Raw genomic sequence first — 13,921 nt, 5'->3', positions numbered from 1 at the left:
AGGAACCATTGCACATATGCCCAAAGTTTAGATACCGCATTGAATAAATCAAAAGTTTGGAGATCACATTACACATTAAATCAAAGTTCGGGGACCAACTTAAGTGAGGGATGTGTGCCATCGATGTTGTACCAGACTACTAGTTTGATAGGTAGCATGTTCTTTCCTTTGGGCCCAGAACTTCTTGATGAAATAGCAGTGGGCATGTGCAGAAATGGGGGTGGGCTGGGCGTAGTCAGCGTTAGCAAAGTTCAACAGTTGACATCAGTTTTTGTGACATTGAATTTCACGATCGCGAGTCGGGCCGAGCTCGGATGGGCTCGGGTCAAGTCGCGGTGGCTCGCCCGCTCCCGTCGATTGGGCCTGGGCTTGGCTACAGTGGAGACGCACTGAGAGGTCTTCAGACGTCAGATCTGGCCAAAAAATTTCCGGCAAAAACAGTTCAAAATTTGACAGATGAAAGTGGGGAAAAAGCAAAAGCGGCCCCGCTTTTCCTCTTTTTCAAAGATTTGTTGGCCACTTTCAAACTGCTCCGGAGCGGGTTATTCGCCGCGTCCGAGCACATCTGAGCCCAGGTCACATTCACCGTTAGATCGGGAGGTCCCGGAGTCGGCCTCGCCTCATCCAACAACAGGCAAGGCCTTTCCCGTTTGAAACCGATCCCGTCAAGGTGGGCGACCCCGCGCTTTACGTGCGAAAAACGATTTCGACGTTTTTCTAAGGAAGATGTCCAAAAAGCGGCGCTCAGATTTTCAATCTTTGGTGCTTTGCTTTTGGAACATCCCCCTCTTTCGCGGGAGCGCGTTTGACCTTTTGAGGAGGCGGGGAGGGAGGGTGATGTGTACGCTTTGTCGATCGAGGTTGGCCACCAAAGGTAAGGCACGCAACGCGTACTTCCAAAAAAAAAAAAAAAACCGTGTTGGCAACATGAGAATGCTTCTATTTTACCCGAAGTTTCGAACAAAAATTCACGATAAAAAATATATATTTTTCAAAAAATCATTTTTCGTGAGAAGTCGTTTTTCCTTTTCGGATATGGGCAATTTCTTTTCCTCACTTTAAACATGAATTATTTAGTTTGACAGCGAACGGTTTTCCCTTTAGTCGATCGTTTTTGGGAACATGACATAAACAGACCATGAACTTTGGCCTAACGTGCAATTTGATCCCTGAACTTTTAATTTATTCAATATAGTCCATAAACTTTGACCCAATGTATAATTTGGTCCCTGAATTTTTAATTTATTCAATATCATCCCTGAACTTTTGGTATATGTTCAATTCAGTCCCTGAACTTTATGAAAATGTTCAATGCAGTCATTTCCATTAATTCAAATTCAGGGACTACATTGAACATTTTCATATAGTTCGGGGACTGAATTGAACATGTACCAAAAGTTCCGAGATGACATTGAACAAATTAAAAGTTTATGGACCAAATTGTACATTGAGCCAAAATTCGAGGACCGTTTATGTCATTATCCCCATCGTTTTTTGACGAACCAAATATGCGAAAGGCCAGCAAACTAATTCGCGGAGAATCAACTCGCTCGATCGGATCGAAGACCCATTCCGCGAAAGGAAAATCCCATCCTGGCCCGTAAAGATTCGGGAGAGTTGGAAGCCCGATTCGGCACGACATGATGATCGTCCCGAAATTCGAGTGCGGGGGGGAGTTTGAGAAAATTTCAAGAGTAAAGAAAATGGGGGAAATAAAAAAAAAAGGATATTCGAAATTTACATTGAAATGCGGGTAACGCGATCGTCCTTTCTCGTCCGCTTTTTCTTTCCTCCGTCCTGTCGAAAACAGAGCTTCGTAAGGTTGGAGTTAGTTGGAACTTACTCCAACCGAAGGGGTGGCGGACAAAACCGCTCCTTTCCTTTTGTTTTTTTTTTTTTTTTGATAATCGAGGTGTCTGCGCGGCCGGCGAGCTAAGGCTCAAACCAACGGTGATGCCCAACTAGTCCTCGAGGGGGGCTAGCGCAGCATCCCACCGCCACGACCCCCCACTTAAATCACCGATGGGCGAGTTTGAACCCAGGACCTCTCGTGAAAGGAACTGAGCGCAAACCAACACGACCACCGATGGGTGGGTGCTCCTCCCCTTTTGTTTAATGTTTGGCGGCGCCAAAAAACAGGAACTTACTCGCGAAGCGAAATATTCAATTCCGGGGGGAACGGAGTTGCGACGAATCTTGGTCGTTCCGACGTCAATTCCGAGATCTTAAAATTTTCTCACATTTGACCTCTTCGCTCTCTTCTGGAAAGCTAGTACGATCGAACAGCCATCCTTTTGACTATGTAACATAACATGTGGTCCGAGAAAGTCCTTGTCCATAACATAAAGAAAGGAGAAAGGCAATCTCATGGTGCAATAAACAAAAGATTATGCGCCGAATGGGGTGGGGACGCTAGCACAATAGAACGAATAAAGCGTTCCGTTTAGCGTGGCGTCCCCGCTACGTTGTCGTAGACTCGTAGCGCCGTGTATGGGCGTGGTGGTGATGTTACCCCGGTGGCGATCTCTCTATTTTTGTACGAAATTCAAACCCGATCCGTGTTTTTTTTTTTTCATTGGGGCGAAGAACCGACCGTGTATTTTTCGAAAAGTTGGGGATTTTTCGTCCGTCGGTTAATCTCTTGCTTTTTTTTCCTTGACTGCTGTTGACATGGATCGTCGAAATGCCGAGTTTGGCGTTCGGAAAAGCCGATGCGGATTGAATGAGTAAATCAATGTTTAAAGAAATAAAATAATCATAATAGGCCATATGAATATTTAATGCAAAATAAGGAAAAAAAACCTAGCCCCGCCGACATCGACATCCCTGCTCGCCACCGTTCCGCGATACAACCTCGAGTTCGATCACCCATGGCTGCGAGACGTCAATGCTTGAGTGGCCATTGCTCATCGAGCTCGCCGGACATGGCGCGTCGGGCCTCGCCCTAGGCCGACGAGCTCGAGCTCATCGGATCCAGGCGAGACTCGAGCTCGCTGGCCTTGGGCGAGGCCGGCCCATGCTTGTGGCTGGTCGCCGGTCGTCGCATAGGCCGGCGATCGGCGGATGAAGGAAGAAGGGAAAAGGAAATATAAAATATTAACGAATTCAAGATGAGCAATTTTAGAAAATGTTTTCGCTTTCTTAAACTGAGGAATTCACTTTTCTAATTTTATACATGAATATTTTCTTGAAAATTATTTTCGATTGACTTATCATTTTCGACAAACTAAACAGGTGAAAGTTCAGAAAACAGATTTCCAAAAAATACTTTTCCTCAAACAAACGTACCCTTAAATAAAAGTACAGTTTTTTAAATTCGAATAGCTTTAGAACTCAAACATGGCGACGAATTGCACTAGCTATAAACAATGCAAGCATTTGACAAATGTCGAATAGCTTTAGAAACTTTAAATCCGAAAGCGCATGAACTTTTAGCACGAATTACTGTGTTAAATATTAACATTTTGTATCTAATTGCTCCGCACTGTCTGCAGATATGGAACTTTTAACATAAGGATCTGATTAGATAGTCTTGAATATATAAACTGATCCTATCATTCAACGCAACATTTAAAAGGGATTCCATTATTCTGAAGCCATTATTGGCAACTTGCTCCGTGTGATCCAAATGAGTTTTCAATAATGTGGTGAGGGCCCCGTTTGAGGTAACTTTTAAAAAGTTGTGCGCGATTTTCTTGCCAAAAAAAAAGAATGTTATTTCGAATTCTCGAAAAACCCAAAAATTCGAATGGTTTTGAATTTGATACTTCTTAGAACTTTGAATATTTAATTCGGGCTTTTATATTAATTACAAGTCAAAGTTCAAATTCAAAAATGGAAAGTTGTGATGCGTTTGCTTTGCAGAAAATTTAATGATAAAGGAAAATATTTTTCACGAATATCACTTTTAAGGAAGATGTTCATTTGTTTTCGTTTATTTGGTAATTTAGGGAATGTGATTTCTTTCTTCCTAGAAAAGAAGTTATTATCCATAATCTAAGTTTGTTGTTTTTCATCCATAAAAACTGTTTCTCGTATATGGATAGGTTTTCTCTTGTCCAAATATTGGAAAGTCGAAAAACAAATTACCGAAAACAGTTTCCTTCAAACAAAAAACTCCTATATATAAAAATCATTGCAACCATCCTTTGATCTTGAGCTCCTTGACATAATACTTATAATTTCTCTAAAAAAAATTACATACATGTACAATGGATTTAAAAAAATTGACGTTATCAAAATAAATACTTTTCACAGTGAACCATACAATTATTGTAAGATAAAAGTTGCATTAAAACAACATATTAGATAACCGCCACAATTTTTTTTCACGGTTTTATCTTTTAGCTTTTTTCTTATTTTTCAGGAGGTCTTACTCGAGCACGATTAACATTGAAGTTACAATACTAAACAGCATCGTCACATCAACGGTCGCATTTTGTCATGCAATACGAGTCCATTCAATATTGCTTTCCTCCTATTTTGTGCGTAATTCGATATATTCTCCGTCCCCTCACTAGTTTGAGGAGCATTCTAAAAAGCCCAGTCGTTGTTCGAATCCTCTTGTCCCCGCGAGTTAGGGGTGAGCATGACGTGGGTAGGCAGTTCCTGATCCCACCTAAATTGAGAACCGCGCACTAAGCACCGTTTCCAAAAACATAGAACCAGGAAGCACTCGTGGGTTTCGTGGATCCACCCGAGATCGGACCACCGATCCGGTTTGGTTCCTAAGAAGGTCTATAGAACCGGTCTCCGATCCCTACAGAATTACATGAATCAATTAATATAACACGAAGTAAGAAGCAAGAGTCCGCTTCGCCAGCACCACCCGTCCTTCTATCGAAACCCTCTCGAACTTAAAATGCTTCAACCAATCAGAATAGCTTTCCCCGACTATAGGAAGGAAAATTGCAGCAGGAGGAGAAGATGACAAACGAGATCATCGACGTTTAAAAACGCCTCAGTTCGTGCCATCCAAGGATTGGCGCTCGAGAAAGAGAGGGAAGATGCGGGGGTCAACCGCGAGAAAGTGAGGGGAAAAAAACGAAAGAAAATCACATCGGGAGAGGATAAGTCGCACGGAGCGAGAGAGACGGTGCATGTAAACTGTTGCAGATGGGAGGGCAGGAAAGAGAAAATAAAGGGCAAAAGCTCGATTTCACTTAGGCTTAATTAGAAAAAATAACGTCCAACTTTATCTTAAGCGACAATTATGATCTGAAATTTTTTTGTCTTATAAAGATCACTAACTTTTTCTTAAATCCCAAATCTTGCCAAACAATTTGAAAATTTCACATCACGGGAGCCAGATTTGGTACCCGAGTAAAAGTGATACTTTTTATTGAGACGAAAAAAGTTAGGGTTAGAATTTTTTGTCTCATAAAAATCATTAACTTTTACTTAAATCCCAAATTTTGCCGAACAATTTGAAATTTTCACATCACGGGGGCCAGATTTGGTACTCGAGTAAAAGTTGATGCTTTTTATCGAGACAAAAAAAGTTCGAGCTAGAATTGTCACTCAAGGTAAAATTTGTGCTTTTTATTATTATTTATAATTAGCCTCTTTGACTTATGGATCTCTTTTTAAATATATATATACACCGGATGGGTGGTTCCACTAAATTAGAACCGCGAATCGGATTGATCCCCATAGAAACTGCCGATCCAGTCCGGGCGGTCCAAGTGGTTTCCGATTCCTTTGCACAGTCCTACCCCTACCGCGAGCACTTACTGCTCCCATCGAATCGGGTAGTTTTGTATCCACGGTCCGCGTCGATCGCCCCCATTCTATAATCCTTCGAAAATGGTTCCCCATTTTTTCAAAAAAAAAGAAAAAGAAAAAGAAAAAGAAAGGGTTCGCGGAATAAAATACGAGCGCCGTTGATGGTTGAAAAAAGGGATATATGCATTGAAAGTCCTGAAACTTGTCATCAAAGTGCAATTGAATCCTAAAACTTTCAAAAAGTGAAATTAAGTCCTAAAACTCGTCACAAAGTGTAATTGAGTCCTAAAACTTTCAAAAAGTGCAATCAAGTCCTAAAACTTGTCAAGTTAGCCAAATTAAGTTCTTCTTTTGATTGCACTTTTCGAAAAATTTATGACTCAATTCAATTTTCGCAACAAGTTTTAGGGCTCGATTGCACTTTTTGAAAATTTTAGTACTTGATTGTACTTTCATGATAAATTTTAGGATTTGATTGTACTTTTTAAAAATTTTAAGACTCAATTGCACGTACGGGACAAGCTTTAGGATTTTTAATGCGTTTATTCTTCGGAAAAAGAACACGGGATGCGCCTCGAAAAGATCAAAAGGAGACCATTGTCTCCATCTCCTGCGAAGGTAAATTCCCCCACCCCGACAACATGAAAAGGAAACATTCGCCCGAAAAATAAAAAAAAAATAAAAAAAATAAAGAAATCCCAAAAATCCCCTTTGTTTTTCCTCCCCTGTTCCGTTCCACCATGCATCATCTGTCTCCCTCAACCTCAACCTCCATCTCCCCCACCCCCACGCCATTTTTTCCCTCCCCTCTTTTGCCCGTTACTCTCTCTCTCTCTATCTCCGCCCTAAACCTCGAAGAATTCAAGCCATACTCCGAAGCTTCATCGAGCAGCAGCAGCAGCAGACCCCGCACAGTCGAAGCTCTCTTCCGATTCGTCTCCCCGCCGCCGCCGCCGGATCTCTCTCATGAGCCTCCGGCAGCGCCCCCCGCCGTCCCAGCACCGCCGCCCCGGCGGCGAGGAGGAGGAGGAGGTGGAGGAGGAGGAGGAGGTCTACAACGTGATCCCCATCCACAACCTCCTCGCCGACCACCCCTCCCTCCGCTTCCCGGAGGTCCGCGCCGCCGCCGCCGCGCTCCGCACCGTCGGCAGCCTGAGGAGGCCGCCCTTCTCGCCGTGGCGGGAGCACTACGACCTCCTCGACTGGCTCGCCCTCTTCTTCGGGTTCCAGGCCGACAGCGTCCGCAACCAGCGGGAGCACCTCGTCCTCCACCTCGCCAATCTCCAGATGCGCCTCTCCCCGCCCCCGGACAACATCGACTCCCTCGACCCCGCCGTCGTCCGCCGCTTCCGGAAGAAGCTGTTGAGGAACTACTCCGACTGGTGCGCCTTCCTGGGGAAGAAGTCCAACGTCTGGATCTCCGATCGCCGCCAGTCCACCCCGGATCCGCGCCGCGAGCTCCTCTACGTGTCGCTCTATCTTCTCATCTGGGGCGAGGCCGCGAACTTGCGCTTTATGCCCGAGTGCCTCTGCTATATATTTCATAACATGGCCATGGAGCTGAACAAGATCTTGGAGGATTACATCGATGAGAATACTGGGCGGCCTGTGTTGCCCTCGTTCTCGGGGGAGAATGCGTTTCTGAACACGGTGGTGAAGCCCATTTACGAGATTGTCGGGGCTGAGGTGAAGGCGAGTGAGAACGGGACCGCGCCGCATCGCGCCTGGAGGAATTACGACGATATCAACGAGTACTTCTGGAGCAAGAGGTGCTTTGAGAAGTTGAAATGGCCAGTTGACGGCGGGAGTAACTTCTTCGTGACTAGCGGGAGGAGCAATCGCGTGGGGAAGACGGGTTTCGTGGAGCAGAGGTCGTTTTGGAACCTGTTTAGGAGCTTCGACCGATTGTGGGTTATGTTGGTCTTGTTTTTGCAGGCGGCCATTATTGTTGCTTGGGAGGGGACGGATCCGTGGAAGGCATTGGAGAGTAGGGAGGTTCAGGTAAGGGTTTTGACTGTGTTTTTCACTTGGAGTGGAATGCGGTTCCTGCAGTCTTTGCTGGATATAGGAATGCAGTATAGGTTGGTATCGAGGGAGACGATGGGGCTTGGAGTGAGAATGGCGCTGAAGACTGTCGTTGCCGCTGTGTGGATCATCGTCTTCGGGGCGTTCTATGGGCGCATTTGGTCTAAAAAAAATGCCGACGGGGGATGGTCTGGCGCAGCAAATACGAGGGTGGTCAATTTTCTTGAGGTAGCCCTTGTTTTCATTCTGCCGGAGCTGTTAGCTTTGGCTCTCTTTGTCATTCCTTGGATTCGCAATTTCCTGGAGGGAACGAATTGGAGGATCTTTCACTTGATGACTTGGTGGTTCCAGAGCAGAATTTTTGTGGGCCGTGGTCTTCGGGAAGGTCCGGTGGATAATGTGAAGTATACTCTGTTCTGGATTATGGTGCTTGCCACAAAGTTCTCCTTCAGTTACTTTATGCAGATCAAGCCCATGATCAAGCCGACAAAAGAGCTACTGGATCTCAACGACGTGAAATATGAATGGCATGAATTCTTTAATAATAGCAATAGGTTTGCAGTTGGGCTGCTGTGGCTTCCTGTCGTGTTGGTGTACCTTATGGATTTGCAGATTTGGTACTCCATATATTCCTCGTTTGTGGGAGCAGCAGTTGGGTTGTTTGATCATTTGGGCGAGATCCGAAATATTCAGCAGTTGAGGTTGAGGTTCCAATTCTTTGCTAGCGCTATTCAGTTTAATCTGATGCCAGAAGAGCAGCTTCTGAATGCAAGGGGCACGCTGAAAAGCAAGTTTAATGATGCCATTCGCCGATTGAAGTTGAGGTATGGACTAGGCAGGCCATATAAAAAGCTCGAGTCCAATCAAGTGGAGGCACGCAAGTTCGCTTTGATATGGAATGAGATAATTGGTATATTTAGGGAGGAGGATATTGTCTCTGATCGCGAGGTTGAGTTATTGGAGCTGCCGCCCAATACTTGGAATGTCAGGGTCGTCCGTTGGCCTTGTTTTCTCCTTTGCAATGAGCTGCTTCTTGCTCTGTGCCAGGCGAAAGAGCTGGTAGATGCTCCTGATAAGTGGCTGTGGTATAAGGTCTGCAAGAACGAGTACAGGCGCTGTGCTCTCATTGAATCGTATGATAGTGTGAAGCACCTGCTGCTGAAGATAATCAGGGTCAACAGTGAAGAGCATTCGATTATGACAGTACTCTTTCAAGAGATTGATCATTCTATTGAGATCGAGAAGTTTACCCAGTCATTCAAAATGACTGCGCTTCCTCAGATTCACAATAATCTGATAAAGCTCGTCGAACTGTTGATCAAGCCTAAGAAAGACCTGAGCAAGGTGGTGAACACGCTGCAGGCACTTTACGAGATTGCCATTAGAGACTTTCTCAAGGAAAAGAGGACCGCTGGACAGCTGAAGGCAGATGGTCTGGCACCCAGAGATGCTGCTTCTGGTGCTGGTTTGCTTTTTGAGAACGCAGTCGTATTGCCTGAGCCAGATGATGAGAAGTTCTATAGGCAGGTCCGGCGATTGCACACTATCCTTACCTCCCGGGACTCGATGCATGACATTCCTGTAAATCTCGAGGCGCGAAGGCGAATTGCCTTTTTCAGTAACTCACTGTTCATGAACATGCCTCATGCTCCCCAAGTAGAGAAGATGATGGCTTTCAGTGTTCTGACTCCCTACTACAACGAAGAAGTCGTATTCAGCAAAGAACAACTTCGTACTGAGAATGAGGATGGAATCTCCATTTTGTATTACTTGCAGACAATATATGATGATGACTGGAAGAACTTCATGGAGAGGATGCGTCGTGAGGGGATGGTAAAGGACAGTGAGATCTGGACAACCAAGTTGAGGGATCTCAGGCTTTGGGCGTCATATCGAGGGCAGACTCTTGGCAGAACGGTGAGGGGGATGATGTATTATTATAGGGCCCTCAAGATGCTGGTTTTTCTTGATTCTGCATCAGAAATGGATGTCAGGGAAGGGCCGGTAGAGCTTGGGTCAATGCGTAGAGATGGTACTCTGGATAGCTTTGACTCGGGAAGGTTGCCTTCTTCCAAGAGCCTTAGCAGAGCAAGCAGTTCCGTAAGCACTTTGTTTAAAGGCCACGAGGATGGCACGGCCATGATGAAATACACGTATGTGGTTGCCTGCCAAATTTACGGGGCCCAGAAGGCCAAAAAGGACCCTCATGCTGATGAAATATTGTACCTGATGAAAAACAATGAAGCCCTGAGGGTAGCGTATGTAGATGAAGTATCCACTCGAAGGGATGAGAAGGAGTATTATTCGGTTCTTGTGAAATATGATCAGAAGCTACAGAAGGAAGTGGAAATATACAGGGTGAAGCTGCCTGGTCCTGTGAAAGTTGGAGAGGGAAAGCCAGAGAATCAGAACCATGCTCTTATTTTCACTCGTGGAGATGCAGTCCAGACCATTGACATGAACCAAGACAACTATTTCGAGGAGGCACTCAAGATGCGGAACTTATTGGAAGAATATAGGGCTTTTTACGGCATCCGCAAACCCACAATCTTGGGAGTGAGAGAACATATTTTTACTGGTTCAGTTTCATCTCTTGCTTGGTTTATGTCTGCACAGGAGACGAGTTTTGTCACATTAGGGCAGCGTGTCTTGGCCAACCCTTTGAAAATTCGGATGCACTATGGCCATCCGGACGTTTTCGATAGGTTTTGGTTCTTGAGTCGGGGTGGGATTAGCAAAGCTTCCCGGGTTATCAACATCAGCGAGGACATTTTTGCCGGTTTTAATTGCACTCTGAGGGGAGGGAATGTCACGCACCATGAGTACATCCAAGTAGGGAAGGGGAGGGATGTTGGGTTGAATCAGGTATCCATGTTCGAGGCCAAAGTTGCCAGTGGAAATGGTGAACAAGTTCTTAGCAGGGATGTTTACAGGTTGGGGCACAGGCTAGACTTCTTTCGCATGCTCTCCTTCTTTTACACGACCGTTGGATTCTTTTTCAACACAATGATGGTTATATTGACTGTGTATGGGTTTTTGTGGGGTCGACTTTACCTGGCTCTGAGTGGTGTTGAGGCTGCTGCCACCAGTGGTGACAATAGAGCACTTGGTACCATTTTGAATCAGCAGCTTATCATCCAACTAGGTCTATTCACGGCCCTTCCGATGATAGTGGAGAATTCTCTTGAACTTGGGTTTCTTCAAGCTATCTGGGATTTCATAACCATGCAGCTCCAGCTTTCATCTGTTTTCTACACATTTTCCATGGGAACCCGTACCCACTTCTTTGGCCGGACTATTCTTCATGGTGGTGCCAAGTACCGTGCTACTGGCCGGGGTTTTGTTGTGCAGCACAAGAGCTTTGCGGAGAATTATAGGCTATACGCTCGCAGTCATTTTGTTAAAGCGGTTGAACTTGGTCTCATACTTACTGTTTATGCATCGCACAGTCCTATTGCCAAAGACACTTTCGTGTACATTGCCTTGACCATTACAAGTTGGTTCCTTGTCGTGTCATGGATCATGGCTCCATTTGTGTTCAACCCTTCTGGTTTTGATTGGTTGAAAACTGTCTACGACTTTGATGATTTTATGAATTGGATATGGTACCGTGGTGGTGTGTTTGCAAAGGCTGAACAAAGTTGGGAGAGATGGTGGTATGAGGAGCAGGATCACCTCAGAACCACTGGCTTTTGGGGAAAGATTTCTGAGATAATTTTGGATCTTCGCTTCTTCTTTTTTCAATATGGCATTGTCTACCAGCTTGGCATTGCTTCGGGAAGTACCAACATTGCTGTTTATTTGCTATCTTGGATTTTTGTTTTCGTGGCTTTTGGAGTATACTGGGTGATATCATATGCTCAGGACAAGTATGCAGCAAAAGACCACATCTACTATCGGCTTGTTCAGTTCCTTGTTATTATTCTTGGAATTCTCTTAATTTTTGCATTGCTGGAGTTTACTAACTTCAAATTCATGGACATTTTCACTAGTCTGTTGGCGTTCGTCCCCACTGGGTGGGGCATCATATTGATCGCTCAGGTGCTCCGACCATTTCTGCAGAGGACCAAGCTCTGGGATAGTGTTGTTTCTGTGGCCCGGATGTACGACATTATGTTTGGAGTCATAGTCATGGCCCCAGTAGCATTACTATCTTGGATGCCTGGGTTTCAGTCAATGCAGACACGAATCTTATTTAATGAAGCTTTCAGTCGAGGCCTACGAATATTCCAGATTGTTACTGGAAAGAAATCGAAGGTTGACTTGTGATCGGAGGTAATTACTGAAACTTTGACTGGTTTCTGCAGGTTGTTTGTTTTATTGTCCAGCTTGATTTCTAATACAATGTCATCTGCTGCGTTTAGTATTTTGGAATATGAGTGCCCTGATACGTTGCTCATATTCTTTGTTTTGTGAGAGTCCTCCACCTCTGCCTGATATATCCTCTTAGACAATTGTTGATCTCTCTTATGAACGTCAGTCGCAATTTTACGATGATTTGAAGGGGGTCGAAATGAGAGATGTTGGATTTTTGCTAGGATGATGTTATAAAAAGAAGTGTTTTAGAGGAAAATGGATACGTATATTTCCTTTTCTAGCTTGTCCTTGTCAGTTGCCTGATTGAGTATCGTCACAAAAAATTCTCTCTTGTTTTTCAAACGTTAAGGCAAATTCTTGACATCCCTTGTCTCCCTATATTCCCACCTCCATCTGGATGGTGGCATGTTAAAATCTTATTTTAGTTATCTGATCGTATGTCCATTGGAGTTTACCTTTCAGTTGTCAGACATTGGTGACATTGCAGCCTCCCTTCTCCTTTCGGGGCCTATGTAAAAAGATCACAGTATTTCCTGTTTATGATGTCAGAATGGTATGGACCACTCTTGGGATATATTTGTTTTCGAACAAAATATTTAGAATTAAGCTCGGAAAATTGGAATGTGTATTATCCCCGTAGGGGATCTTCCAATCAAGTCCATCCTGTAACTCGAGACTAACAGAAAATTCTATCCATTTCGTTCAGTTATTTGGTTAAACTTATGATGCAAGTTGTTGGTGCATCAAGATCAATGAGGTGGGCTTAATCTGGTACGTGGAAAGTGGGTCATTGAAGGTTTATTTGGTAACTATGGATTATTTATCTGATGTGCTTGGTATTGAAAAGATTATTTGTGAATCGCAGTATGGTTCAAGTTTGTGCTTCTTTGTTGTTAGTACTATTGACATGGGAATTTTCCCCCAGTTTCTAGTGCTAAAAAAAAAAATAATTTCATTCCTGTCGGTTTCAAGTTTTTGTTCCTGAATCATTTTTCCTCGCAGTACATTCATCAGCTCATTAACACAATGTCTTGCCTGATTTCTGTCGAGCTTTGTTGTGCATATTGGTCTGTCAGGATCCTTTTCTGGTCTGCGCTGAGTACTTTTGTGTCGGTGCAACAATCTGATAGACATTTTTCCACTTTGGGCAGGCTCGAAGTCAACGTGAGATGTAGAAATACTGTAGAATCTGAGAGACTTGATCCAGAGTTGTTGTGCATGACCATGGTGACTCTCCAGCTCCTTGCGATTGGATTTGATTGCGAGGGTGTTCATAGCTCTGCTTCCTTTTTTGTACTGTTTATACCCCATCTGCTGCTGTAATTAGTTACTAAGTACCGAGTGACTTCATTAGAGTGCGGTCAGAGAGTTCCCCATGAGATCGATCGATGGAGATTTCTGTGATCTTAATATTGCATGACGAGGTAGTTACACACTTGTGTGATTCTTTCATCACATAATGCATACATTTGTTTCCATGCCCACATTTGAGTTTGGTATGGGACACGATGAGAACACCGATGTCCTGTACAATGCGCGAGCGATTCTTGTTACGTGATCTTGCTTTCCGTTAAGCTTCATTTGCTGCGCGTCGCCTCCATCTGCTCGATCTTGATCTTCAAATCCAATGCAAGCCCAGTGTGGTAGCGTATCAGCATAACAAGAATCTTTGGGGAAAGCACTTCAAGTGGGGCTCAAGCATTTCGTTTTCTGGCGGTCCCTCGAAACAATTCCAGAGCCCCCCGCGAGTGGTTGTCACCTTGTCTGGTTTCTGGGATGGTGGTTCCTGTTCCGGTGCTTGTTCTCCGGTGGGGGTTCTCGGAGTGTCCTCGGATTCTGCAACTACTTACCTCTT

The 13,921-nt window shown here is 44.4% G+C and overlaps 1 protein-coding gene and 1 non-coding gene across 2 annotated transcripts; both read left to right on the top strand.

Annotated features, from left to right (window-relative positions):
* The first annotated feature begins 6,567 nt into the window (after nt 1–6,567).
* On the top strand, nt 6,568–13,619 carry LOC115685508 (callose synthase 12). The gene is made up of 2 exons (XM_030610584.2): nt 6,568–12,024; nt 13,218–13,619. The coding sequence occupies exon 1, from the start codon at nt 6,691–6,693 to the stop codon at nt 12,016–12,018; it is 5,328 nt and encodes a 1,775-aa protein (XP_030466444.1). The 5' UTR covers nt 6,568–6,690; the 3' UTR covers nt 12,019–12,024; nt 13,218–13,619.
* LOC115685599 (small nucleolar RNA J33) lies at nt 9,665–9,745 on the top strand. Its single transcript, XR_004006260.1, has one exon. It is a non-coding gene; the product is annotated as a small nucleolar RNA J33 (small nucleolar RNA).
* Nucleotides 13,620–13,921: the final 302 nt, after the last annotated feature.

Source organism: Syzygium oleosum, unplaced genomic scaffold, assembly GCF_021117445.2.
Source record: "Syzygium oleosum isolate NSW1041296 unplaced genomic scaffold, Sole_v2.1 Sole_v2.10, whole genome shotgun sequence".
NCBI lineage: Eukaryota > Viridiplantae > Streptophyta > Magnoliopsida > Myrtales > Myrtaceae > Syzygium > Syzygium oleosum.
Note: the sequence above shows the minus strand (reverse complement) of the source record. Positions and strands in the feature narration are given on the sequence as shown.

Coding starts and splice junctions, on each gene's coding strand:
- LOC115685508 (XM_030610584.2), top strand. CDS start 6,691: ATGAGCCTCCGGCAGCGCCCCCCGCCGTCCCAGCACCGCCGCCCCGGC.